The following is a 24,312-nucleotide window of genomic DNA, read 5'->3' on the forward strand; positions in this document are numbered from 1 at the left end:
TTGTTGATTATTGTCTCACATGACTTTGCATGCTTGTTGTTGATGTATGAGATATGCCATGATTTTGGTTTAAGTCGTTTAAAAGTTGAGTTTTGGAAAATAAACGACCCTCTTTTGTTGTTGTTTGGCCATGAGCCTTTGATCGCTAACAAAGAGCATCTAGGTTTGAAACTAGAAGTTGCATTATGGTGGTTATTTGTCCACCTTTGTTGTTAGTATTGATAAGTCGTTTATTGTTGTTATCTTTTAACTTGTTGTTAGTCTTGATAAGTTGTTTATTATTGTTATCTTAAAAGTTATTTTTAAAGATAGATTAAATTTTGAATTGTGGTTATCATTTATTTTAAAAGTTACTCATTAAACTCTAGTATTTATATCTTTCTCTATTGGGTGTGCCGTTTGAACAGTTTACAACTTTTAATTTCTTTCCCTCTAATTTCCCTGATCTGACGACACACAGTAACATCAATTGCCGGAGAAAGAGAAAGAAAGAAGATGTATCTTAACTGGCTTTGGAAGCGAGGAGGAAAGAATTCTCCACCTCAACCTCAGCCACCTCCTCCGCCTCCTGAAACCCACAATTTCTCCGTCTTCATACCTTCCCCCAATATTGAAGATTATTACACTAGCAGACAGCTTGCCAATTTTCCCTTCGTCGTCATTCCAATGTCCTCTCCCGTCAAATCGGTGGTGCGTTTCGTTTCGTTTCGTTAATTTTTACACCTTCTTGAATCTTGAACTCTAATCGTGATTTTCGCAGGGTGCTGGTGTGAGGAATCTTGGGTCCACGTGTTTCATGAGTTCTATTCTTCAGTGCCTCACCCACACAATCAAGCTGTTCCAGGGTCTCCGTTCTTACACTCATGATTGCCCGGGTGAGCAGAGCACTACCCAATCTAGCGTCAAGAATCTTTCTTGTTTTGTAACTGCAACATTTTCTTTTCAGGTGACGCGGGTGAATTCTGTGTTTTCTGTGCCCTCCGTTCACACATGGAGTCTTGCTTTACACCTGCCAGAAGTGTGGTTTGGCCTATATTCCTTGCCGATAATTTGAAACGTATCTTTTTTCATGTTACCAATTGTTAATGCATCTATTTAGTTCATCATGGTTTTAAATTCTAGTCCATAACCATAATTGCCATCACATCAGCCATTGTTTGAAATTGAAATTATAGTCAGTAACAGTATTGCAGCACACAACCACAATTGCAATCACATCAGCCATGTTTTTTAGAGTTTAATTCAGGCTTGTCTATGGTAAATGAGTGTGACTGTGATTGGGGTAACCAAAGGGTGGGGAAATAGAAACTTGGGCATGTATGTTGTGATCCATGACCACCTAACAGAATTTTCAGCTGGTTTCAAAAGAGGCAATCAGGAGGATGCCCAAGACTTTATGAACCGTGCCTTGAATAAACTGCAAGGTTGCTTTTCAGAAGGACATCCTAATCTTGTTGGAGAAATCTTTGGTGGTCGTTATGTTAGCCAAGTATGATAACAGAACTGCACTTTCTGCCTTTATTATTGAATCATAGTGTTGATTAGTTAGCTTTCATTCTTTAACTGGGTTTCAATGTATTTTACTTGCTAATTCTTTATATAATGTTATCTTTTTCTTATGTTTGGTGGTGTGTTTCAGCTTCGATGTAGTAACTGTGGTCACTGTTCTGAAACTTTTGAAGCGATTATTGACCTGAGCTTAGGGATAGAAAATATCTATACCATTCAGGATGCACTGGAATCATACACCAAGGTGGAAAAGGTTGGTGGGAAGTCTACTTGTAATAGCTGCAAACAAGTTGTATCCATGGAGAAGCAGCTTCTGTTAACTCAAACACCTTCAGTTGCGGCATTACATTTGAAGAGATTTAGGGGAGGCGGGATTTCTGTTAAAAAGATTGAAAACCATGTTTTTTTCACCCTGGAATTAGACTTGCAACCTTATACATTTGGTGCTGAAAATCATAATGTAAGCTGTTTTTTTTTAAGTTCTTGTCATGTTAGTTTTTTAATTGTACTCTAATTTCTGTTGGATTCATATTTATGTAACAGGTAGAGCTGAAATATGATCTATATGCAGTTGTGGTTCACACTGGAAATTCACCTAATTCAGGGCATTACTTTTGCTTTGTTCGCTCTGCTCCAGACAAGTGGCATAAGTTAGATGACTCAGAGGTACCATCATTAGAAAACCTTCCTATGATAAAGTGTTTTAATATGATCATCTACTTAATATCATAAAATATGTATCAAAAAGAACAAGGGCTATAGCTCAGTTGGTAGAGCACCTCGTTTACACACGCGCCAATGACTTTTTTTTTCATAGGAGTCTATCATGTAATCAAAAAAATTGATCTGATTGATAAATCGATGTCTTACTCCATTTTAGGAAATAAGAGAACAATAGCCTGACATATGTTTGATAATAAGAAAAGTGATATTGCATTCCTTTGTTTTTATACTGTTTAGTTTAAGCATGAATTATTGTTGATAATTCCTCTTTAGGTTACCAGAGTATCTGGAGATGAAGTCTTGTGTCAACAAGCATACATCCTGTTTTATGCACGACGCGGAACACCATGGTTTTCGAGTATTATAGAGGATGTAAACTCATCATATCCACACTCAGGTTCAGGCAACAAAGGTGATTGTGGTGGTGATGAACAAATTGAAGATCAACACCCAGATTCAAACTCAGTTTTAGGCAACAAAGGTGATAGTGATAGTGCTGAAGAAACTGTGGATGATCCTATTGATGCAGATAATGAATGTGTGAGTGACTTGCGTGTTGGGGATCCGGAGAAAAATGCGATACCACACATAACCAAGTGCCACCTGATTAGAAGGACCATATTCAAGAGAAATTCATACAAGAGAGAGGTGGAATTTTGAAGGTTTCCTTCATATAATTGTTCATATCCATTCTTTGTTTAGTCTGTTTTGTACAAAACAATTGTTAATATTTTTTTGATAGATACATTTGTTGATAATAGAATGGTTACTGTTCTATAGTCCTACTGCTAAATGCTAATGCTCCATGTAATTGATGATAACAGTTTTTTTTTACACTGCTTGGTAGGATCATTTAAAGCAGAAGATTTGGATTTAGAAAAAATATTACATTACAAATTTAGAATACAACCTTTGTTTGTTAAAAAAAAATATCCTCTGCACTTACATCTCTCTCGGTCTCCGAATGCATGTGAACCGTGGTTGATTCAGTTGAGAGTGTTGTGTCACCCTGCTATTGGAGTTTTGGACCAAGCAATGGACAGTAAGATGATTGTGGAGGATTGGAGGGTTGGTTGGAGGGTGAAGGAAGATGTAAATGATGATGATTTGGTGAAGAAAGATGAAATTGTAAAGCTAATGCAATTCAGATTGGTGGCTCAGCTGAAATCGATTTGAGTGCCTTTATTACTGAAATATGCAAATGCATAAACAATATCCAACAGATGTGTCCTGTAATCCTTCTCCATCTCAATCATGTTTTACTCAACATATTGATATTTTGAGTAAGCAAATGAATGTCATTCTCTTATCATCTAGTTCTGATTTTTGCGGATTCGATGATTAACTGACAAAATCGAAGAGATTGGATCGATGAATTATCTCCTCAAATAAGCATATTAAAAATACAATACAGGACATAGAGTTCAAAATGATGAATATGTAGAAGAGTAATGAGTTAGATATACATATCGTCTGAGCACAAGGCTAAAGAAACAGACTCTGGTTCACCAATAACAATATAGATTTGGTGTATTAGAATGTTCCTTTACCTATGAGCCACAGCCAGTCAAGAATAGCCCCAGAGCATATGCCGCATAAAAGACTCAGGACCAGTAAATTACCTAAAGCATTTTGCTCAGGACCCTACAGCAACATAAACTCCAAAATTAGTTTGAGTTTAAATTAGTTTGATAAAATTAGTGTAGTTATGAGATGATTAAATAATTAAGTGTTCCGTAAGTACATAATTAGGAATTTAGGATGATTTAGGAAATCCATTAGTTTGACATCCATGAATGAATTTTTAGTTGTGTAAACTTGCCTTGTAACCTCTTGGTGCCACCGTAAGAACACATACAGTGAGATAGCCATTGGTGAGTGCCAAGAAGGAGGTGAGCACAATCATCCACCCTTGGTCACCATATTTTGCAGTAAAATAGAAAGCTGGGATTAGTAAGAATCGCGAAAGGCTTACAATTAGTAGACCCTTTCTAGATTCCAACTTAAGCCATTGCACAAGGGGAATGTATCTTGATATGAGATCTACCACATTATACATAGTAATCAAAACAATTGGGTACCTAGAAAGATCACCACTATCAAATCATGCAAATTAAACTAAAGATGGAATTGGATTAGCAAAAGACTAGGCATAAATAACCACTTACCATGTGCCTAACTGATGTGAACCAGTGTTTTCATACAAGAATCCAGGGAAAATTGATAGTGTTACTAAAAATATTAGGAATAATGTAGCTGCATAATCAAGGTTCTCAAGGAATAACTGTTTTTTGCTCAATCGCTCTCCGTGTTTGTTATCATATCCAACCTACAAAAGTTTCAAACCTTTTAGGACATACTAAAAAAAAAGATTACTGGATTATAATTTAGCATAGTTATGTAATTATGTTACTAGATCATGATCATGAGTCTTTGTTTGGATGCCAGCAGCTGCAAGATCAGCTGAAACAGTTTTTGATCCCTCTAAAGCGGCTTTTGAACGGTAATATTTCACTATGGGTAACTTGGTGAAGCAAATTGAATACAAGAAGATACAAAGGAACTCAATGAAAGTGGAGATTGCAAGGAATAGTACTGCAAATGTAAGAGAGCAATCCTGTTATTTCAAAGAAATCAAATTCCAAAGCAATAGGAACCATTATTTGTACTAATTGAAAATTGACAGAATGTCATAATCTTAATAGATGATAGATAAAGATTAACTTTAACAGGACATAATATTCTAACATAAGCAGTTAATCAAGAGAAGATAAAAGTATAAGAAAATATATATGAGCATTGTAAAATGAGAATAATTAACATACTAGCTCCCTTGCGAAGCCCGTTATGAGATTTCTCAAAAGCTAACTTGGTCAGCATTCTCAGAAGAGAAGTCAAAGCCCCTGATGCTGCAAAACCAGCTAGGTAGGACTGCACAATGTTATGTATTGTTTAGGCAAAAAGAATAGCAGGCATCAAAGAATACTTCAAAATATAATTGGAAAGGGTAATACTTAAAAATATATTATTAGCATTTTTGGATTCACGCTCATATATTTCATAATCAATTCTGCTACCACAAAAGCTACTAGGAGTAGCTTCTCCCATAATCAATCCTCCTTCCAACCTGAAAATCTACCGCGTATCCAAATATGCACACTAAATTATATTGAAAACCAACCTGGATAAACTCAGGGCACATAAAACACAAGTCTCCTACCATGCCACCTTCAACATGACCACCTGCTATTCCAAAACAAGCAGCAGCCACGAGTATACCAATGTAAGCTACAATTCCCCCTTTCCCTGATGTTGCTAGATTCCACTGTCACAACAGGTTATTGAAGCTCTATGAACCAAGGAAACTAGGTCATCTAGGAATGAATAAAATAAACATGCTGCAAATTATGGAATTGGAAAAGGTGTACTTACAACAAGAACAAAGACATTACAGACAAAGAAAAGAGTGTAACCAGCCAAATTCCGCATTCTAGTATTGATCTTTGACTCATAGTATGTTAGTAGTAACATCGTTCCGAGTGAAAATGGTTGATAAACTAGGGTCAGTGCCCTTGCAGGATGATATTTCTTCAGAGTGAAAAGAAAATTATTCTAATGAGTTATTCCAACAAAAATGACATTTATCCATGTTCCCTTCTTTGAAGAGAAAACTTTGTACAAATACCCAGTTTTATGAGAAGTTAATAACAACATGAGTTTCTTAGTACTTACAGGGAACACTTCATAATAGTAATCTCCTATTGTCAACATGCTGTTCCAGGAAACTAGTGACCCAAGTCCAAGAATGAAACAAACAACCATTGCTTTGCATTTTCCCTGGTTGAATTAATTGATTGAAAACAAACAACCTAGGAATTAACTTGGTTCTTGAGAAACAATAAATGCCATGCATGTTAGTTATCAATTCTTCAAAGGGCACTTACCTCAGGCTTTCTTGGTGCTCCAGTACTATCATCACTACTAATCATCACTATTCCACTTACAGATGAAACGATTAAGGATAATCAATTTTTTTTGCAACAACATCTAGTATTATTAATGCTGGGGTTAAATACAGGACAGGGGAAATTAAGAGTAGAAAAGAACTTGGCTCATAATTCACCTACTGGTTGTTGTCATGGCAGAGAAATTAGTGAGACTGAAGGTAAATATGGCTTTTGATATTTAATTATTTGATGCTTCATTTTCATTTGGATATGTTTTTTACGAGGACATTAATAATGAATAAGTTGTCCTTAGTTTCTAATCAACACTTATAACAATGATTTGTAATAAAAAAACACTCATCACAATGACTAATGTTTGGCCGATTGATTTAATCTCTTTTGGTGAAATCCACGACAAAATAGAATTAGTTTACTGAACTTCCAATAAAAGTCACGAGTCACGACGAAACCTCAGCTGCTAGTGTCAATGATTTTTTTTTTGGTTACCTAGTGTCAAGGATTTATTTTGTTAAGTTTAATTTACAAAATAAAAAATTAAAATTAAAATTAATTTACTAAAAAAATTAAAATGGCATTTATAAATTTTAAAAAATTTCAATAATTACCATGTTTTTTAAAAACAACTTAAGATTTTTTTTTCTTTTGTAAATTGAAAATAAACAATCACTAGATTAGTTTATTAGTTCTTTTCACGCATATCTTCAATAAGAATTATTATTTTTATTTAAATCACATGTATCATGCATTCTTGTTAGAGTCTCACAATGACTAGAGATGTGACCAATTAAATGCTTATAAATAGTAGTGCAAACTTCAACTCTTGAGCTAGCTTTTGGGTTGAGTTAGGCCTCCCAAATTCTAATATGGTATCAGAGTCTATCCTAGATCCATTTGTTGACTCCCCATATTTGGGTCACCCGTTTCATTCCACGCTCTAGATGTCCAACCCTAGGCGTGAGGGGGGTGTGTTAGAGTCTCACATAGGCTAAAGATGTGACCAATCAAGTGCTTATAAATGGTAGTGCAAACTTCAACTTTTGAGCTAGCTTTTGAGTTGAGTTAGGTCTCCCAAATTCTAATAATTCCTGGTGCTTCTTCTCTTATTCTTTATGTTAATTTTATTTGTTTTTTGGCTGACTAAAAAAAAATTACATGTATCATCTTGACTAATTATCTCTGCAAGTCAAATCCAAATTATAATTGAACATGATTCAGCAAGGTTCTTGCTGAATGTCCCCAAACTATTATTGCCTTATTGAGTCGTTCTTACCGTGTAATGAACCGCGCGCGCTCATCATATTAGTGAAGAGACTACATCTGCTTAACCTTTTAAAAAAGTAAGGGCAAAATCGTGGAGTAACTAAACTAGGGGATCAAAATTGCGAAAAAAGTGTGCGAATTATAATTGTTGAATCACTAAACTAGAGGATACCAAAAGTACAATCGAGTTTTTTTCTTAACCCAAAATATGTTTAAGCAACATCATACTTAATTATGCTAGAAATTGGCAATTTAATGTGATTTTTGACACCATGACTAATTAAGTAATTATCAAACACACGCAGAAACTAACTGTTGGATAAAAGTACAAAAGTCTTCTTTATGTGAGCATGAAGGAAGACCCTCTCATATATATCTTTCATAAGGTTAATGTGCACCATTCTCATGAAATATAGTTAGTAAAATGAATATGTATCAGAGTATGGTGTGTATTGATTTAGGAATATTCAAATTACAGGGCATGCGAATACGCCAAAGATTTATCAGTAACAATGTGACTTCAAATGTATTTTTAGAATGATCCTTTACCTATGAGCCATAACCAGTCAAGACAAACCCCAACAAATATGCCACTTAAAAGACACGCCACAAGCAAATTGCCCAAAGCATTCTGCTCAGGAGACTGCAACAACACAAAATATAAAATTAGTTCATAATTTAGAGTTAACTCATGACATGTAAATCAATTGAACAAACTATTTTAATGATGAAAATGAGAAAAAATGATCATTAATATCTTTTCAGTCCTAGTTTCACCATTAAGTAAATAACTAATGTAAGTGGACAAAACCCATTAGTTTAAGATCCATGTACTTATGAATTGTGGGTTGTGTACACTTGCCTTGTAACCTCTTGGTGCCACGGTAAGAACACATACAGTTAGATAGCCATTGGTAAGTCCCAAGAAGGAGGTGAGGAGGATCATCCATCCTTGGTCACCATATTTTGCTGTAAAGTAGAATGCTGGAATCAGCAAGAATCGAGACAGGATTGCTATTAGTAGACCCTTTCTGGATTCCAACTTCAGACTTTGCACAAGGGGAATGTATCTTGCTATGAAATCCACAACATTATACATAGCAATCAAAACAATTGGGTACCTAAAAAGATAAATAGTAACAACATATAAACTTATGTTTCCCAATCAATTTCATCAGTCATCAAAGGAACATAACAGAAAACACATATCAAAGGACCTAGTAAATTTTTTTCTGAAGGCCATGGTCAGGTATATCATGTAAACATTATAATTAAATTACGTTAACAAAACAAATTAAAATGATGTATATCATGTAATGTCACAAGACAGTTGAATTGAGAAGACAAAGCATAAATAAGCACTTACCATGTGCCTAGCTGATGTGACCCAGTGTTTTCATACAAGAACCCAGGGAAGATTGACAGAGTTGCTACATATATAAGAAATATTCCAGCTGCATAATCAAGGTTCTCAAGAAACAACTGTTTGTTGCTCAACCGTTCTTCTTGTTTGTTATCATATCCACCCTACAAAAATTCCAATTTTTTAGAACATAATAAAGATATTACATGTAGGAGTAATGTATTTATGTTCTTGCATATTTATGTTACTTCATTAGTCTGTGTTTGAATGCCAGCAGCAGCTAGGTCAGCTGAAACTGTTTTTGATCCCTCTGAGGCTGCTTTTGAACGGTAATATTTCACTATAGGCAATTTGGTGAAGTATATTGCATATAGGATTATACAAAGAAACTCGATGAGTGTGGAGATTGCAAAGAATAGTACTGCAAAAATAACAAAAGCAATCAATAAAATTCTAGAGCAATATGGAGTTAGGGACCATTATACTGATTTGAGAAGATAGAATGTCATAATCATTATACATCCTACAAAAGTTTTAACTAGAAAACAACTATGTTTGGAAATGAGTCATGCACACACTCCAATCATCCAATGCACGTTGGGGCAAACTGTACATATTATTTGCTTCCGCTAGACGTGGATCTGGATAGAAAACGTGGTGACCAGACTCATTCCCAAACATACACTATCTCAAACAAAATCAATTCATCAAGAGAAGACAAATATAAGAAACCAATATATATGAGCATTGTAAAAGAAGAATAACATACTAGCTCCCTTGCGAAGTCCATTATGAGATTTCTCAAAAGCTAACTTGGTCAGAATTCTCAGAAGAGAAGTTAGAGCCCCTGATGCTGCCAAACCAGCAAGGTAGGACTGCATACACTTAACAATTTAGGCAAAAAAAATAGCAGCAAGTGCAACCCCTTCTCCAAATATATATATTTTTTGAAGGAATTATAACTGACAAGGGTAATGTTAAAATATTGAATAAATTAAATGAAAGACCAACCTGGATAAACTCAGGGCACATAAAATACAGGTCTCCTATCATGCCACCTTCCACATGAGCATCTGCTATTCCAAAACAAGCAGCTAGCACACATATACCAATATAAGGTTCAATTCCACCTTTCCCTGATGTTGCTAGGTCCAACTGTCACGACAGATTGTTCAAGCTCCATATAAGCCAAAGAAAATAGGTCATACATGAATTTAAGAAAATCAGATAATGCAAATTATGGAATTTGAAATGGTGTACTTACAACAAGAACCAAGAAAGTGCTAGCAAAGAAAAGTGTGAATCCAGCCAAATTCCGCATTCTAGTATTGATCCTTGACTCATAATATGCCAGTATTAACATTGTTACAAGTGCAAATGGTTGATAAACCAGGGTTAGTACCCTTGAAGGATGATATTTCTTCAAATGAAAAGAAAGCTTCTAATCAGTTACTGAATTGCACTTATTCCTAAGAATCAATCTTTGTAGGATGATGTCAAGTCTTATAAAAGAAACTAAAAGCACCGTGACTTACTTACGGGGAACAATTTGTAATAGTAATCTGCTATAGTCAGCATGCTGTTCCATGAAACAAGGGATCCTAGTCCAAGAATGAAACAAACTACCATTGCTTTGTACTTTCCCTATTGAAAACACACAGGCAAGTTAACAAACTTTGTTCCTGAGAAATCCTAGTAACCTATTCTCCAAGGAATATAAAACAGGACACTTACCTCAGGCTTTCTTGTTGCTCCACTGCCATTTGTAGTAAACATGACCATCTCATTCTCACTCACAAAAGAAACCATTACAATAAGAAACAATTAAGTACATGTTTAGAAATTCATCTACACTCAAACTCATTTATGGGAAAAAGCACAGTCGTAGCTTTTTGGTGTCAAAATTAATTCTAGAAATATTTAGTGAATGTTTGGAAACTCATTCACTCATGGTGGACAGAAGCAACTTCCGTTAGTTTTTGCTTCTGTCCAACATGGTTTTGCTTTACATGTGATTTTCGATCGAGTTTCCAAACATGCATTAAGTGATGGAGCCAGAGCAACATCACAAGTACAAATAATGTTGAAGTATACGAATAAATGACACAAAAGAGAAACTCAAAAGTGGTTCAGTTTATGAGATATCTCCTGCTGGAAAGTGCTACAACCAAACATCACTAAGGTAAAATAATGGAAAAATCTAGTGCTAATTGAAGACAATGATAGGAAACCCCTAATATCATTGAACTAAGCACCTTCATTTTATCTATTTCATATCAATAATCATAAGGGAAAATACAAGATGTAGGATGGAAAATAGAAACAAAATAGTAAAGAACTTCACCTATTGTTTGTTGCCATGGCAGATAAATCAAGGAGAACGATGACAAATGAGGTCTAGAGAATTGATTATGTGACATTTCATTTCCATTTGAAGATAGTAATGGCGGTGATAATGATATGTTTGTGTTCTACTGATGATGTGCACCTCTTGAACCGGCAACCTCGTAATATGAAAATGGTTAAGCACAGATCTGGTTTCTTCATTTGTCCTTTATCATTGGCTTAATGGCTTCTAATTCATATTAAATTGTCAATAATCATTATGATGACATTGACAATTTAACATAGAGTCGGTTAAATAATTGACAAGTTGACCAATAAATTTGTTCCTTTATGAAGGCCATGAGGAAAGCTCAAGAGAGCAATGCCAAATATTTTAAGTTTTCTTTTATTAAATGATTATTTTTTACAACTTTTTTAATTGAGAGTTGGCCCCATAGGATAGGTATTGCCTATTGGTGTCCTCGTAGCTCTGCTGCCTGTTGGTTGACAGGTTTGTCAATCTTTATCGGTGAGGAGGTCCAGACATTTTTCATGTGGTTGATGATGGACATTGTGAGGATGAAGGACATGCTTAGTTGAGATTAGAATGTCAGTTTCTTACATATCTCTCGTGACAAAAACACTATTGTTAATGTTTTAATGCAACAAGCTTCGCGGGAGAAGTCTCTTTTACCTATTTGGAAGTTTCATCATTCTTTGGTTATTTCTTATCTATGGCAACTTGCCGAAAAAGTTGTTTTTTTTTAAGTATTCCAAGTGTAGCAAAAAAATTGAGAAACACATTTTAGAAAGAAAGAAAAAACATATCGTAACTTGATTCATTTATTTGCTGCAGTCATACATCATTATTATTGGATCATGATCGAACCACTCATTTCTAAAGAATAGTTGTATACTCTAATAAGAGAATTTTAAATCTAAACCATAAATGTGATGAATTTAGGAAAATTCAACTTGAGGAAGGCGGATGCATAAATTGTAGTCACATGGAATAAACATAAAAAGAAAAATTGTTTTATTAAATGATGTTCTGCCAATCTAAACCATGGCTTTAAGATGGAAGCATTACCTAGGTGCTTAATACCCGCTTAAGCAAAGAGAAACCACCTAAAAAATCAGTATTTACATAGATTGCTTCATTTTAGAATCCTGATTTCCCTATAAGCCACAACCAATCAAGAGCTACTCCAGCAAATAGGCCAGCCGCAAGAAACACCACAAGCAAGTTACCTAATGCATTCTGTTCAGGACCCTACAAAACCATAAACATATGACAAACAAAATCAATTGATACTCAAAGTTCATTCTGTATAATTTATGAACATGGTGGAGATTAGAAAAAAGTGCTAAAGAATTTACCGTGTAACCTTTGGGTGCGACTGTAAGCACACAAACAGTGAGATAGCCATTGGTTAGTCCCAAGAATGACACAAGGAAAATCATCCATCCCTGGTCACCATATTTTGCTGTGAAGTAAAATGCAGGGATCAACAAGAATCTAGACAGAATTGCAATGAATAAGCCATTTCTGGATTCCAACTTCAGGCATTTGATCAGGGGAATATATCTGGATATTAGATCCAAGACATTGTACATTGCAATTAAAACAAGTGCGTACCTAAAAAGAACACTAGATGTGTCATTTGAAAACTCACTTGGATGACCAAAAAATTGGGAATTATTTAATAAGTGCTTACCAATCCCCTAGCTTGTGTAATCCAGTGTTTTCAAACAAGAAACCAGGGAAAATTGACAAGGTTAAAACATATATCAGAAATAAATCAGCTGCATAATCAATATTTTGAAGAAATAGTTGTTTATTGCTGAGTCGTTCTTGTGGTTTAGCATCAAATCCGACCTGCATTAGTTCCAAAAGTGTTTCAAGTCATTAAAAAGTACTTGCTGGTGCTTAGCATATATAAAATCAGTTTAACACAAGTTACATTACTTCATCATTTATTTCATTCTTAATGCCAGCCGCTGCAAGATCCGCTGAAACAGTTTTCGATCCTTCTGAGGCGGCCTTTGAACGATAATGCTTTACTATGGAAAACTTAGGGAAATAGCTCGCATAGAGAACAATGCATATTAACTCAAAGCAAGTTGAGATTGCAAAGAATATTACTGCAAAATAAGGAATTAACCATCATATATCGAAGAATAGAAGCTTCAAAATCAAAATCCATTGAGAGTAAAGCTGAAAAGCACATGTCCATTAGTGAGTAAGAGTGACATACTAGCTCCGATTCGAAGCCCATTATCAGACTTCTCAAAAGCCACTTTGGTGAGAAGTCTCAAACCAGATGTTAGAGCTCCTGAGGCAGCTAAACCAGCTAGGAAGGACTGCGGCGCATTAAAACGATATGATTTAGTCAAGAAGACAGAACAAAACTATTATTTCAAGACAATAGATGCAAGAAAAACACGCACATTCATGATATCCTTAGACTCAGTAAGATGTTTCACTTACTCCACAAGCATATAAGAATTTCACAACATATAGAGACGCGTGAAACCAACCTGGATGAACTCAGGACACATAAAAGACATGTCTCCAACTATACCACCTTGGACAAGAGCATCTGCGAATCCAAAACAAGCAGAAAGTGCACACAGGCCAATATAAGTTCCAAGCCCCCCTTTCCCTGATGTTGCTAGATCTAGCTGTCACACAAAGTATTCAGAAGCTATTAGATGAAATTCACTTAAATTAGGTGTAGCAAACATCAAATGATATAGAATCATGGAGATAATGAATTGTATACTTTCTGAAGAAGAAAATAATTAACTGAATTGGAGAACTAGTACTTACAACAAGAACTAACAAAGTGCTAACAAAGAAAAGACTGTATCCTGCTAATATCCGCATCCTAGTGTTGATCCTTGACTCATAGTGGGCTAGTATTGTCATAGTTACCAGTGCAAATGGTTGATAAACGAGGGTGAGTACTCGCGACGGATGATATTTCTACAGGAAATAACTTGTTAGAGCAATACCTCACAATTATTTGACAATAAATTGCAATTTACAAGCACATTTCTATTACAGTTGGAACATTGAAAGATAATAGACACTTTTTCCTGCATTCACATTTCCCCAATTTCACAGTCACTTCAATTTGTATCAATATTTCTACTAAAAATGAAAACTGGAGATTCTAAAATCATTGTTGGTTCACTTGAAACTGAAGAAGTGATGAGATACTCACAGGGAACAATTTGTAGTAGTAATCTCCTATTGTCAACATACTATTCCACGCAACCAGGGATCCAAGTCCTAGAATGAAACACACAGCCGTGGCTTGAAATTTCCCCTGCTCAGAATAAATGAATTGAAATTGTTGTTGCCATCAAACAACAATCATGAACAAAATAAAATACAGTAATGTTAGTCATGGTTAATAATTTGTAGTACAAATACCTTGAGCTTTGTTGCTGCTCCATTTTCATCAGAAACTGTCATGACTAATCCCTGTCAGAAGCAATTAAATCAGCATGAACACACACAATTTGTAGAATTCTTTCAAGGAAATAAATACTTCATGGACTGTATGGAATTGAAGAAAATAAATTAAGCAACATGAATGAATGAAGAGAAAGTAAACCAGACGTACGTGCCTAATAAACCGAATTTGAACCTTGTACGCAAAATCAAACAAAGAGAAAGTGTACAAATATTGAAATATATAGGGATTATAATCTGAGAAAGAAGTGAGGCAGAGTTGTGTGGAGTGAATAATCAATTTCAATTTCAATATTCACACCATTGAATATAGTGATTCTTATATGAGTTGGGAGTGATTCTAGGAGAAAATTAACATATGTAGGTAGTGACAGCTAGTGTGACATTTAATCACGTCGGGTCTTATAGTAACGTTGGCTGATGTCAAGGAAGGTCTTACTCTAATATACTTTGGTGATGGAGTAGTAATTGACGCACGCTATTACTCAGAATAATAATAATAGCCCTTTTTCTTGATTTGAAGACGAAATTGCCAAATTATAGGTCAAGTTGAGGAAGAAACAAAAAAGTCGTCGTTGGTGTCTTTATCAAACCATTAATGTTTGATTCACATCCCATCATATAGTCAAATCAATCCCATTTTTGTACATCATCCTCTTGCCGTTTATCTCTTTTAAGTTTTGGCAAATTCTTCATTTTTTTGGTAGGTGTAAAACAGTGCTTCAATCATACCGGTATGTCAAGTAGGAAAAATAATTTTTTTTTTAAATATTATAAAAATATATTTTGTGATTTTGTGAAAATCAGTTTTTTAAAACAGTTTTACACTTACCGTTACACAAACTTTCAATCTTATTAATAAACAATTAAATATATCTTTCACGAACACACTTAAGAGATTTTTGACATTCACCACATTTGTGTCAAAATAAAATTGTCCCGATTATACTTGTGCTTAAAAAAAATAAACAATTAGATATATCTTTTCAATTTAACGCTTAGAAATTATTATGAAGTGATAAGTCAAAAAGTGAAGAATATTGGAAAAGGTTAATTAACATGCATGTGAGATAAAGAGTATAATAAAAAATTTAAACAATATAATATTTTATAGAAACACGTTTTTATAAAATTACCAATAATAATATTACTTTTGTTGTAAAAAATACCAATAAATGGGTTTTCTTTTATTTTTTAAGTATTTATATTCAATAAAAAAGTAAATTATTTAAAGACAAGTGGATAATATCAAATTATATTTAATTTTTTTCGTAAATTGCTCATAAGGGCTAATTATTTAGAACATAAATGTTAATAAGTATTTTAAGAAGGATCTTAAATAAAATAAAATAAAATAATTAATCATGAAAAACCAAGTTTTGTGCTCACTTGTTAAGATTTACATGTACACCTACATGTGCACATGCACCCTTCCTTATGTTTGATTGATTGCACTATATAATTTTAACTTTTTTGAATAATGGTTGATTGAAACTTAATAAACACCTACATCCGGGTGAAAATAAGAAGAGAAGAGAAAGAAATGAAACATATGCTAAATGATGGGAACATAAAAGAGATATGAGAAGAGAAGAATTAATTGAATATAAGATGGAATAGAAAGTTATGTGTAAATGAATAAATCCCGAACTTTTTGCTTCATTACTCATGACATCAAAATCGCAAACAAGGAAATGTCACAAAAGAGTTGGCCCCCATTGCACTGACGAATATCTTGCCATATGTTGTTGTTGTTTCATGGCATGGTTTTCATTTGTTTGCCACGGTCTCTCTGTCACATAAACATCCTCACCATTTGGCCCTAGCCCAACATACTGATGCATCACCAACACTGAAGCTGTTGTTTCAAAGTCTGAAGAAGCTAACAAATCTCCAATGGCTCCCAACTCAGGACACTCACTCCAATCTGTGAGTCCATTTGTTAATGGTGAACATGTCCCTTGACCTCTCCCAACTATAAACAAGTCATTCACATTGTTCATTGCTCTTATTGCTGATACTGTTTCCTCCCCATTGTTCACAACTTTGTCCATGTAAACAATTGATTCATCATTTGCAGTTACCTTCCTGAACTCTTTAATGTACTCCTCATCTATTAAGTTATCCTTCCCAATTTTTATTTGATCCTCCTCTAAATTAGTCTCATTTTCCTTGCTTGGAATGAAATGCATCACAGTCAGGCGAACCCTTGGATGCCTTGACATTCTCCATCCATAGGACAATGCCTCTCTATCATCTGGTCCTCCAAAGTACAAAACTGCCACCTGATGAGGTTGTTGATTCGCGGTTAACCGGTTCGAACCGTTTAGTCCTCTGTCCACAAGTATCCCAACTGAGCAAGGAGAGTTCTGTAACAAATTGTGGTTCACCATTCTGAATGCAGGGTTTGTGTCCTGCATGTCTCCATCAACTGTTTGTTGTTTGTGGAAAGGAATGATGATGACAGCCACCCTTTTCTCCTCTGCCAAATTGCATATGTCTTCATGCATTGTGGAGTAAGGGGAGATTGCTGTTAAGGGCTGCACTGAGACATAGCCAACATGTTCCTGGAAATTCTGAAATGCTGTTATAATTTGGTCTGTTTGTGCTTGTGTTTTGTTGAGTGCTGGTCCTCCTGATTGTCTGTTAGCATGGACAGCAAGCATGGCAGAAGCTCTTCCTGTGAGCTCAACTAGGTGAAGAACATAAGCACATATGGGAGATCTTTTGTTGGGGTGTGTTGCTTCAAGGAGGTTGATCACTGTTGGGACATTTCTTGGGGTGTGGATAGACACCAGCACCCTTAACTCTGCATCAAGTCTTGAACTTTGCACTGATCTCTTCTTATAAGGTATGAGCCTTTTTCTTGGCTTGTAGATCAATGTTACAATAGGTGAAATGACTGCTGTCATTATAAGAGTTACAAGAACCATAATTGAGAACACTTCATCCCCCAAGACCTGCATATGCCAATGTGAATGTGTCAAATTCATATCCAATAAGCAAAAGGGATTGATATTTTCTGCCCCCAAACTGTTTGATTTTTTTGTCCCACTGGAAAATTTTGACATGTGAATTGTACCATGTAAGTTTGTAATTGGTGCGTACGGAAATTGAGACATCATTTAGTGACAGAAGATCTTGATCCAAAAGGAGACATAACTAGCTTAATTACCAAAATTCAGGTGGTAGATATAGATACTAAGAGTGAGTTGTGTAGTATACCTTTTGTTCCCTCCCAATATTGAGCACAATCATTTCAATAAGGCCTTTGGTGTTCATAAGTAAACCAAGAACAACTCCATCACGAGTTGGTATCTGGAAAAGGAGTGAAATAATAAGAGTCCCAAGGATCTTGCCTAAGAAAGCAAGAGGAATCACCATGACTGTAAATGACCATGCAGAAGTGCCACTGATTAAGGTGACATCAGTCTTAAGCCCACTAATTGCATAAAAGAGAGGGAGTAAAAGCCCGGAAACAAAGTCTTCTAGCTTTTCTATTATAGCAGCTCCAAGCGGGCCATTTGGAATCACCAAGCCATACACAAAAGCTCCAAAAACAGAATGTGTTCCTAGAACATCTGTGATGAAAGCTGAGATCATAACACCAGTGAGCACAACACATATTTGGAACTCACTGAAGGGTTTTCCTTCTGGAGTTCTCTTGATCAACCATGTCACTGCTGGCCTAACAACAAGAAAGCAGAAAGCAACGAAAACAATGTTTGACAACACAACCCAAACTGAGACCATGGAGTTAGTACTTGGCTCTGATAAAGCAATAGCCAGAGCAAGCAAAATCCATGCACACACATCATTGATGAGTGATGTTGAGAGGGCAAGCCTTCCAAGCTCTGTGCTGACAAGCTTGAGCTCAGCGAGCATGCGAGCAAGAACCGGGAAGGCGGTGGCGGATAAAACTATACCGAGATAGACGACATAGCCGCTTTTGCTTGTGTTCTTGTCTTCAGCAGCTAAAATAAAGGAGGATCCAACACCAACAATGAAGGGCAATACCATGCCACCAACAGCTATGAACACTGCCTTTTTCCCTGTGCGTTTGACAATTGACATGTCCATCTCTAACCCAACTAGGAAGAGGAAGTAGATGAGGCCTATGTTTGCCATTGTTTCCAGCACCATTGCACTTTTTAGAGGGAATACTGCATCGGCAAATTTTTCATTTCTACCTAGCACTGATGGGCCTAAAAGCAATCCACCCTGTAAATATTATCAAATCAAATGATTCAAGCCAAATTTCAAGTCATGAAATGTTTCAAAACAACAAAACAAATCACTCTCAGTGATATCTGGTTACAGAATTCAATACACGTTCACTCATAAGCTGAGACTAGTAGCTATTATAAACAGAATTGATTCTAGCTAGAGCATTTTACCGTGCAACCAAACATTCGATTGAAATGTCAAAACCGCAGCATTATGACAGTAATTGATCACCTTTTCGTTCGCCGTGGTCACATCAGAAAGCCTAGTGCATATAGTTTCTTGATCATCAATGTAACAACTTTTTCTTAGGGTACAAATCATGTAATAACTTCTTGATAGTTAATAATTATAAGAGAAACTATAATGCATTGCACACCTATGAGTTAATATCAGGTTTGCATACCACAAAAGATATGTTATGTTACATTTGTAATTATTTCTGGAATTTCAAAAAAAATAAAATAATGTTGCATCCTTATTCTACATGCCTAATTGGGATGAGGAAATACAAGTTTGAATAGAAATGAACTACTCACCATGATTTCAGCAATGACGCGAGGTTGGTGAAAGGGCTTGAGGATGAAAACAAATAAACGTGTGGCAACAACAACTAACGTTAATTGCAAGATGAAGAGAGGGAGGGAGAATTCTAAAGGGTTGTCTCCCTGCCACACACCATTTGTTGTTGTCATGGTTGGTGTGTAGCAAACTATTGATTTATCTGATGTGTTTAGCAGAGCCATCGTTGAGTTATCCATGTTTTGTTTTTTCCAATATGAAGAACACAAGCAATGACCCTAGCTAAATGCTTTTAATTATTGTCACATAGCCTCCTTTTGTGATGTGCAAGGCATTAATTGTTGTCTTCCCTGTCCAGAGTTATAAAGAATATTGCAGGCACAAACAAAAGGTGCAGTGCAGGCACCCTTTGCTTGTGGTTTTTTCTGGGAAATATGGGAGAGACAGGAATAAAGGAGAGTTACTTTCTTCTTAGGTGATGTATTGAATTGAATTTATCTATATGTATTTAATTGAATGTATCTATAACTATCAATCTATTTTTGAAAGGGAACTCAAACCACCTCTGTTTAGAATGGGGTTCGGTGTATGTGCCATTTGGGAAAAATGTAATCATGACTCCTCACCTCTCAATAGATCTCCACTATCAGTCTATCACCAGCTCAATTTTCTTTTTTCTGTTAAAGATCTCCTCCAAGGCAGCTCAAAGCCATTAGATCCTCTTGTGTCAAAATTTTCATGTGTCACATATTTGAATTTTGTATATGCATTAAATAGGTGGAAATATAGTGGATTCTTTTAATATTAGAGAGATATACAGAATATTTCACTTAACATTATCATATCACATGAGATGAAATGATCCGAATTTATAATCTTTTATATTTAAATATTTAAAAGGTTTCTCCGACACATATTTAATTCATACATGTAAAGAGAGATAGACATATTTCAACATAAGGTAACATGAGAGATTTTTCACAGGGATGAAAAGATTTAAATTGAGGCTTTGATATCATGTCAAATAATCAATTATCTCAAAAGCTTAAATTAATGGGTATGAGTCACTTTAATGATTTTATATTATATTCTAACAAAATTAAAGAAAGAAAAGTAAAAAAAAATTGTTTTAAGTTTTTGTCATCTATTTCATTTTCATTTATTTGTTTTTGGTCAACAATCCATTTAAGAAAACCAATGGAATATATTTTATGTGAAACATTCCAATGGACTTCAAAAGATTATAGATGGGTTATTATTCACATAATAAATTAGCGGCATTGTCATGGACCTGATACCTTAAAAAGAGAGGCTTTAGTACCTTCCAAACTACTAAATTGAAAGTTACAAAAGTTTATTACATCAGATAATATGACACATAAAGGTAAAAAAGTATGAAACTCCTTCATTTAAGAATGGGTACCAGAGAAACAACTTTAATTAATTGATAGATTTCATTGTGGATGGATTGGATGAATAATTCATCTATTTGACACTCATAGCAGCACTTGAAAAAGTGTTGTAGGTATAAAAAAACTAGTAGGGTTGTTTAGATAACTTCATGTAGATTTGAAGTTTTCACAATTTTAAACAAATTTTTTATATTGCTAAATGTACCATTTATCTTTTTCTGCTCACTACCACCAATATCGATCTCTTAGTCTTCCATGGTCAACCATCGAAGACGAATCCACCGTCACTGGAAAAATGATGAACGACATAGTAATCACCCTTATTTACGTGACACAATTTTAAGAAAATAAGATACCAAATGATGATAACGTAAAATAAAATTGCAGGAAATCCAAATCCAGTGTCTTAATGTACCAAAACTCTTATGTCATTGTCCCACATTAGTCACATGTAATGGTACCTCCTGTTGGTAAAGACAATTGAATGTCCCTCAAGACCCCCAATAACCTGAAGGTTACAGATAATTCCCAATGCAGATCATAGTCAATTTTATTTAATTGGGTCGTTTCTGACACACACTTCCTATCTGGTCATCATGTGAACAACTCTGCATTTATGTCTTCACTCTTCAACACAAGTGGCCGAATCAGCATTACATGATGAGAATAGCATGCAGCGGTTAAATATTCTGCAATGACATACATAGCAACATTATTAACTTCATTATCACATAAGGGTATCATTGTGACTCTAACAAAAGGGTATCAAAACTAGTCAAAGTTTAAATTATTGAGGATGTTATGGTAAAAGAGGATTACTTTTTGTTCATGTTCGGTTTGATCAGATGGAAAATGTGTCAAAGGGAATAAGGTAAAGATTTCATGGCTATCATTGAAGGGAATAGAGGTTCCTTGCTTTTTCTTTTTCCTTTTCTAGCAAAAGGGTCAAAAGCTGAAATCAAAAAAAGGGTGTGCATTATGACATAAATTAACTCAATTGTTTATCACACAAACACACTCATGTTTGCAAAGGTTGACAATAAATCCAAATAGGACTAGTTGGTTTTCGAGCTACTACTATCTTGTTCTTAGTGATGGATTCAGCTACACTCCTTAATGTTTAGCAGCGCTTATCACGGTCAAGAGAGTGAATCCATACCACAAGTGTCTCTACCATGCTCTGATTACAATATTAAGCAGAGGACCACTTACACTCTGATGGTGATTTTAGACATGTTTTACAGCACAAAATTGCTAGAGTGAGGAATAAAGGGTCCATAGTATGTATGTGTGAAATGTGAACAATTCTTCCAACTTAGAAGCCAGCACTGTCACTTTAATTATGAGCACACAAAACGAGGCTTCTGTTTCTTTTCCATCATTGCAGTTACCAGCTTAACACTTTTTGTCTCAATGTCTCATGTTTTATCCTTGAATTCCTCAATAACAATACACTGGCAGTAGTAGTAGTAGTAGAACACAAGTCTAGGTAAAGAAAGGGAAGATGGACTTTGATATTGAAGACCCACTAGCTAGTTTCAAAGAACAGAAAACATGTACTCCTATATCAGAACTCTTTGCCTCGGAATCTGATCACATGCCCTCACCAAACTGCTCAAGTTCAACACATTTTCACGTTTTCCAATGTGAAGCCATTTCTCTCACACTTCAGGTGAAAAGTTAGGCCTATATAGCATATCTTCATCAATTTCTCCTCTTTCATGTCACATTTGTTACAACTTGTTATGTTTCTTCAGGTCCAGCTTTCTTGCAATTTGGACCCATTTGTAGCTTATCTTGCTATAAATTACTTGCACCGCTTCATGTCAATCCAAGAAATTCCGGTAATCGAACTCCCCTTTATGCTTATGTCTACGAATCACATGTTTGTATCAGCTTATTTTTTTTTCAAAATCAATTCTGACACCAAAAAACTACTCACAAAAACTTCAATTGATTGACTTTAGAATCAATTGAAGAAGAATTTCCAAATATGCTAAAAAGTAAGGAAAACATGGGCCAATTACACCTCTGGTATTCCAAGATTTCCAAGAATTTTTTCACTGACATTAGTCCTCTGAGTTTGAAGCAGAAGAAGCCATGGTTACTCAAGCTTGCTGTCATATCCTCTCTTTCTCTCGCTTCAAAGATGATGAACACACCTATATCATTTTCCATTATGCAGGTAAATATTCAAACTCATGTGCTTACAATCATTGATGGAAATAAAACATGTAACAATGCCTTAGTAACTTGAACTACTCTTGTTTGCAATCAATGAAACAGAAAGCAGGTTGCAACTTTAAGGCTGAAAATATTCAGAGAATGGAACTTATCATTCTGGGGGCTCTGAATTGGCGTATGAGGTCAATAACACCTTTTCCCTTCTTGCATTTCTTCATCTCTTTAGCTGAAATCAAGGACCAATCACTGAAGCAAGCACTTAAAGAGAGAGCTTCAGAGATAATCTTCAATGCTCATAATGGTAGTTTACTAATTTACTTCTCATATTCAAACATGTGACTCTATTTTAATGTTCAATTCCAATCAGCACAAACACTGAATTGATTACCTCTTATGGCTGCAGACATTAAGCATTTAGAGTATAAACCTTCAACTATTGCAGCAACTGCCCTTATCTGTGCATCTCATGAACTAGTCCCCCAGCAATATTCTGTTTTGAGAGCTTCAATTACAGCTTGTGAGCATGTAGACAAGGTAAGTGTACATTCATGATTCAACTCAACTACTTATGCTTTAAAGCAAGTGTTTTGATTCTTTATTGGTATAAGGGTGAAGATATTGGTGGTGGTTGATGTAGGAGACATTGTCCAAGTGTTTCGATTTGATGCAAGAGATGGTGAGAGTAGAAGCACTGATGGTAGATACTACTAGCAGCACTGAAACTCCAGTGAGTGTGCTGGACAGAAGCACCAAAAGGCAGAGAATTTGATGGTCTCAGTTGCAGAAACAAATTCCAATTTTCTCAAACTTGGAAGCTGAGGGAAAACAATCTTATTCTGTGATCATGTGTTTTCTGTTCATGTTTCCACTCAGTCCACAAAAAGAGACAGCAGAGAGGGCTACAAGGTCTTGATTTGGAACATGGAGTTGAGAGATCCATACACTCATGAGAGTGCCAAAAAAAGAAAAACTGGTGTACTTTGCAGAAAATGAAATTCAGAAATTATTGAAAACATAATGTGGGGGTTAATTTGAATCCGATTAAACATTTATTAAGGTCACCACAGAATTATATCTTTACCTGGTACATTTCTTTCTCTCTTCCTCTCTCTCTTACACTGACATATTATTATAAATGGTCACAAATAAGAAATGGTCAAAATCTTAATCCCAGGCAGGAAATCATGCCTTCTATCTCCAACAAAAGAAGTCATAAAAAGCTTGACTTACATGTTTGGATTCATTTCACTTACATCAAAATCAATTATGAAACTTCGAAGCTACTCACATAAGATTCTCCTCAAATTGGTTTCGTCTTTAGAATCAATTGTAGAAAAA

The 24,312-nt window shown here is 35.2% G+C and overlaps 6 protein-coding genes across 18 annotated transcripts; 2 read left to right on the top strand and 4 right to left on the bottom strand.

Annotated features, from left to right (window-relative positions):
* The first annotated feature begins 410 nt into the window (after positions 1–410).
* Positions 411–3,101, top strand: LOC130726331 (ubiquitin carboxyl-terminal hydrolase 20-like). 2 transcript variants are annotated; one of them, XM_057577578.1, is made up of 7 exons: positions 411–690; positions 761–875; positions 947–1,057; positions 1,347–1,489; positions 1,640–1,969; positions 2,053–2,175; positions 2,506–3,101. In XM_057577578.1, the coding sequence occupies exons 1-7, from the start codon at positions 496–498 to the stop codon at positions 2,890–2,892; spliced, it is 1,404 nt and encodes a 467-aa protein (XP_057433561.1). In that variant the 5' UTR covers positions 411–495; the 3' UTR covers positions 2,893–3,101. The 2 variants fall into 2 exon arrangements, with proteins under 2 accessions (XP_057433561.1, XP_057433562.1); XM_057577579.1 differs by having other exon boundaries at positions 2,514–2,668.
* A 48-nt stretch (positions 3,102–3,149) lies between these two features.
* On the bottom strand, positions 3,150–6,509 carry LOC130726332 (equilibrative nucleotide transporter 3-like). Of its 2 annotated transcripts, XM_057577581.1 has the most exons (9): positions 6,177–6,507; positions 5,965–6,069; positions 5,665–5,820; positions 5,414–5,557; positions 5,058–5,163; positions 4,646–4,827; positions 4,401–4,561; positions 4,055–4,313; positions 3,151–3,876 (listed from the first exon to the last, which is right to left on the bottom strand). In XM_057577581.1, exons 1-9 carry the CDS (start codon positions 6,219–6,221, stop codon positions 3,766–3,768), a joined length of 1,269 nt encoding a protein of 422 aa, XP_057433564.1. In that variant the 5' UTR covers positions 6,222–6,507; the 3' UTR covers positions 3,151–3,765. The 2 variants fall into 2 exon arrangements, with proteins under 2 accessions (XP_057433565.1, XP_057433564.1); XM_057577582.1 differs by lacking the exon at positions 5,665–5,820 and having other exon boundaries at positions 3,150–3,876; positions 6,177–6,509.
* A 1,302-nt stretch (positions 6,510–7,811) lies between these two features.
* LOC130723451 (equilibrative nucleotide transporter 3-like) lies at positions 7,812–11,379 on the bottom strand. 9 transcript variants are annotated; one of them, XM_057574510.1, is made up of 10 exons: positions 11,168–11,379; positions 10,558–10,615; positions 10,363–10,467; positions 10,088–10,243; positions 9,835–9,978; positions 9,593–9,698; positions 9,072–9,244; positions 8,827–8,987; positions 8,323–8,581; positions 7,812–8,103 (listed from the first exon to the last, which is right to left on the bottom strand). In XM_057574510.1, exons 1-10 carry the CDS (start codon positions 11,182–11,184, stop codon positions 7,993–7,995), a joined length of 1,290 nt encoding a protein of 429 aa, XP_057430493.1. In that variant the 5' UTR covers positions 11,185–11,379; the 3' UTR covers positions 7,812–7,992. The 9 variants fall into 9 exon arrangements, 8 of the variants coding, with proteins under 8 accessions (XP_057430493.1, XP_057430494.1, XP_057430495.1 ...); XM_057574511.1 differs by having other exon boundaries at positions 10,558–10,579; positions 11,168–11,378; XM_057574512.1 differs by having other exon boundaries at positions 10,088–10,157; positions 10,359–10,467; positions 10,558–10,579; positions 11,168–11,377.
* Positions 11,380–12,161: 782 nt separating this feature from the next.
* LOC130723452 (equilibrative nucleotide transporter 3-like) lies at positions 12,162–15,052 on the bottom strand. The gene is made up of 10 exons (XM_057574517.1): positions 14,784–15,052; positions 14,591–14,641; positions 14,379–14,483; positions 13,982–14,137; positions 13,690–13,833; positions 13,407–13,512; positions 13,118–13,293; positions 12,867–13,027; positions 12,529–12,787; positions 12,162–12,421 (listed from the first exon to the last, which is right to left on the bottom strand). The coding sequence occupies exons 2-10, from the start codon at positions 14,630–14,632 to the stop codon at positions 12,311–12,313; spliced, it is 1,260 nt and encodes a 419-aa protein (XP_057430500.1). The 5' UTR covers positions 14,633–14,641; positions 14,784–15,052; the 3' UTR covers positions 12,162–12,310.
* A 1,160-nt stretch (positions 15,053–16,212) lies between these two features.
* LOC130726729 (cation/H(+) antiporter 15-like) lies at positions 16,213–19,868 on the bottom strand. Its single transcript, XM_057578028.1, has 3 exons — positions 19,396–19,868; positions 17,858–18,853; positions 16,213–17,592 (listed from the first exon to the last, which is right to left on the bottom strand). Exons 1-3 carry the CDS (start codon positions 19,615–19,617, stop codon positions 16,330–16,332), a joined length of 2,481 nt encoding a protein of 826 aa, XP_057434011.1. The 5' UTR covers positions 19,618–19,868; the 3' UTR covers positions 16,213–16,329.
* Positions 19,869–21,828: 1,960 nt separating this feature from the next.
* On the top strand, positions 21,829–24,061 carry LOC130723748 (putative cyclin-D6-1). Of its 3 annotated transcripts, none has more exons than XM_057574874.1 (6): positions 21,829–22,462; positions 22,548–22,634; positions 22,880–22,975; positions 23,077–23,275; positions 23,378–23,508; positions 23,590–24,061. In XM_057574874.1, the coding sequence occupies exons 1-6, from the start codon at positions 22,295–22,297 to the stop codon at positions 23,683–23,685; spliced, it is 777 nt and encodes a 258-aa protein (XP_057430857.1). In that variant the 5' UTR covers positions 21,829–22,294; the 3' UTR covers positions 23,686–24,061. The 3 variants fall into 3 exon arrangements, with proteins under 3 accessions (XP_057430857.1, XP_057430855.1, XP_057430856.1); XM_057574872.1 differs by having other exon boundaries at positions 21,836–22,462; positions 23,612–24,061; XM_057574873.1 differs by having other exon boundaries at positions 21,836–22,462; positions 22,883–22,975; positions 23,612–24,061.
* The last annotated feature ends 251 nt before the right edge of the window (positions 24,062–24,312 follow it).

This window comes from Lotus japonicus, chromosome 6, assembly GCF_012489685.1.
Source record: "Lotus japonicus ecotype B-129 chromosome 6, LjGifu_v1.2".
NCBI classification, from domain to species: Eukaryota; Viridiplantae; Streptophyta; class Magnoliopsida; order Fabales; family Fabaceae; genus Lotus; species Lotus japonicus.

Bases quoted from the DNA above. Each gene is read 5' to 3' on its own strand.
- LOC130726331 (XM_057577578.1), top strand. From the start codon at position 496: ATGTATCTTAACTGGCTTTGGAAGCGAGGAGGAAAGAATTCTCCACCT. The intron at 876-946 runs GTGAGCAGAGCA...TTTTCTTTTCAG, and splicing joins TTACACTCATGATTGCCCGG to GTGACGCGGGTGAATTCTGT. The intron at 1,490-1,639 runs GTATGATAACAG...GGTGTGTTTCAG, and splicing joins GTGGTCGTTATGTTAGCCAA to CTTCGATGTAGTAACTGTGG.
- LOC130726332 (XM_057577581.1), bottom strand. From the start codon at position 6,221: ATGATTAGTAGTGATGATAGTACTGGAGCACCAAGAAAGCCTGAG. The intron at 5,558-5,664 runs GTAAGTACACCT...CTGTTGTGACAG, and splicing joins GTAATGTCTTTGTTCTTGTT to TGGAATCTAGCAACATCAGG. The intron at 4,562-4,645 runs GTAACATAATTA...AAACTTTTGTAG, and splicing joins AGACTCATGATCATGATCTA to GTTGGATATGATAACAAACA.
- LOC130723451 (XM_057574510.1), bottom strand. The intron at 9,979-10,087 runs GTAAGTACACCA...CTGTCGTGACAG, and splicing joins GCACTTTCTTGGTTCTTGTT to TTGGACCTAGCAACATCAGG. The intron at 8,988-9,071 runs GTAACATAAATA...GAATTTTTGTAG, and splicing joins TTCAAACACAGACTAATGAA to GGTGGATATGATAACAAACA.
- LOC130723452 (XM_057574517.1), bottom strand. From the start codon at position 14,632: ATGACAGTTTCTGATGAAAATGGAGCAGCAACAAAGCTCAAG. The intron at 14,484-14,590 runs GTATTTGTACTA...TATTCTGAGCAG, and splicing joins GAGCAGCAACAAAGCTCAAG to GGGAAATTTCAAGCCACGGC. The intron at 12,422-12,528 runs GTAAATTCTTTA...ATGGTTTTGTAG, and splicing joins TCGCACCCAAAGGTTACACG to GGTCCTGAACAGAATGCATT.
- LOC130726729 (XM_057578028.1), bottom strand. From the start codon at position 19,617: ATGGATAACTCAACGATGGCTCTGCTAAACACATCAGATAAATCAATA. The intron at 18,854-19,395 runs GTGAGTAGTTCA...TAATATTTACAG, and splicing joins GCGTCATTGCTGAAATCATG to GGTGGATTGCTTTTAGGCCC. The intron at 17,593-17,857 runs GTATACTACACA...TGGCATATGCAG, and splicing joins ATATTGGGAGGGAACAAAAG to GTCTTGGGGGATGAAGTGTT.
- LOC130723748 (XM_057574872.1), top strand. From the start codon at position 22,295: ATGGACTTTGATATTGAAGACCCACTAGCTAGTTTCAAAGAACAGAAA. The intron at 22,635-22,879 runs GTAATCGAACTC...CTGAGTTTGAAG, and splicing joins TGTCAATCCAAGAAATTCCG to CAGAAGAAGCCATGGTTACT. The intron at 23,276-23,377 runs GTAGTTTACTAA...TTATGGCTGCAG, and splicing joins AATCTTCAATGCTCATAATG to ACATTAAGCATTTAGAGTAT.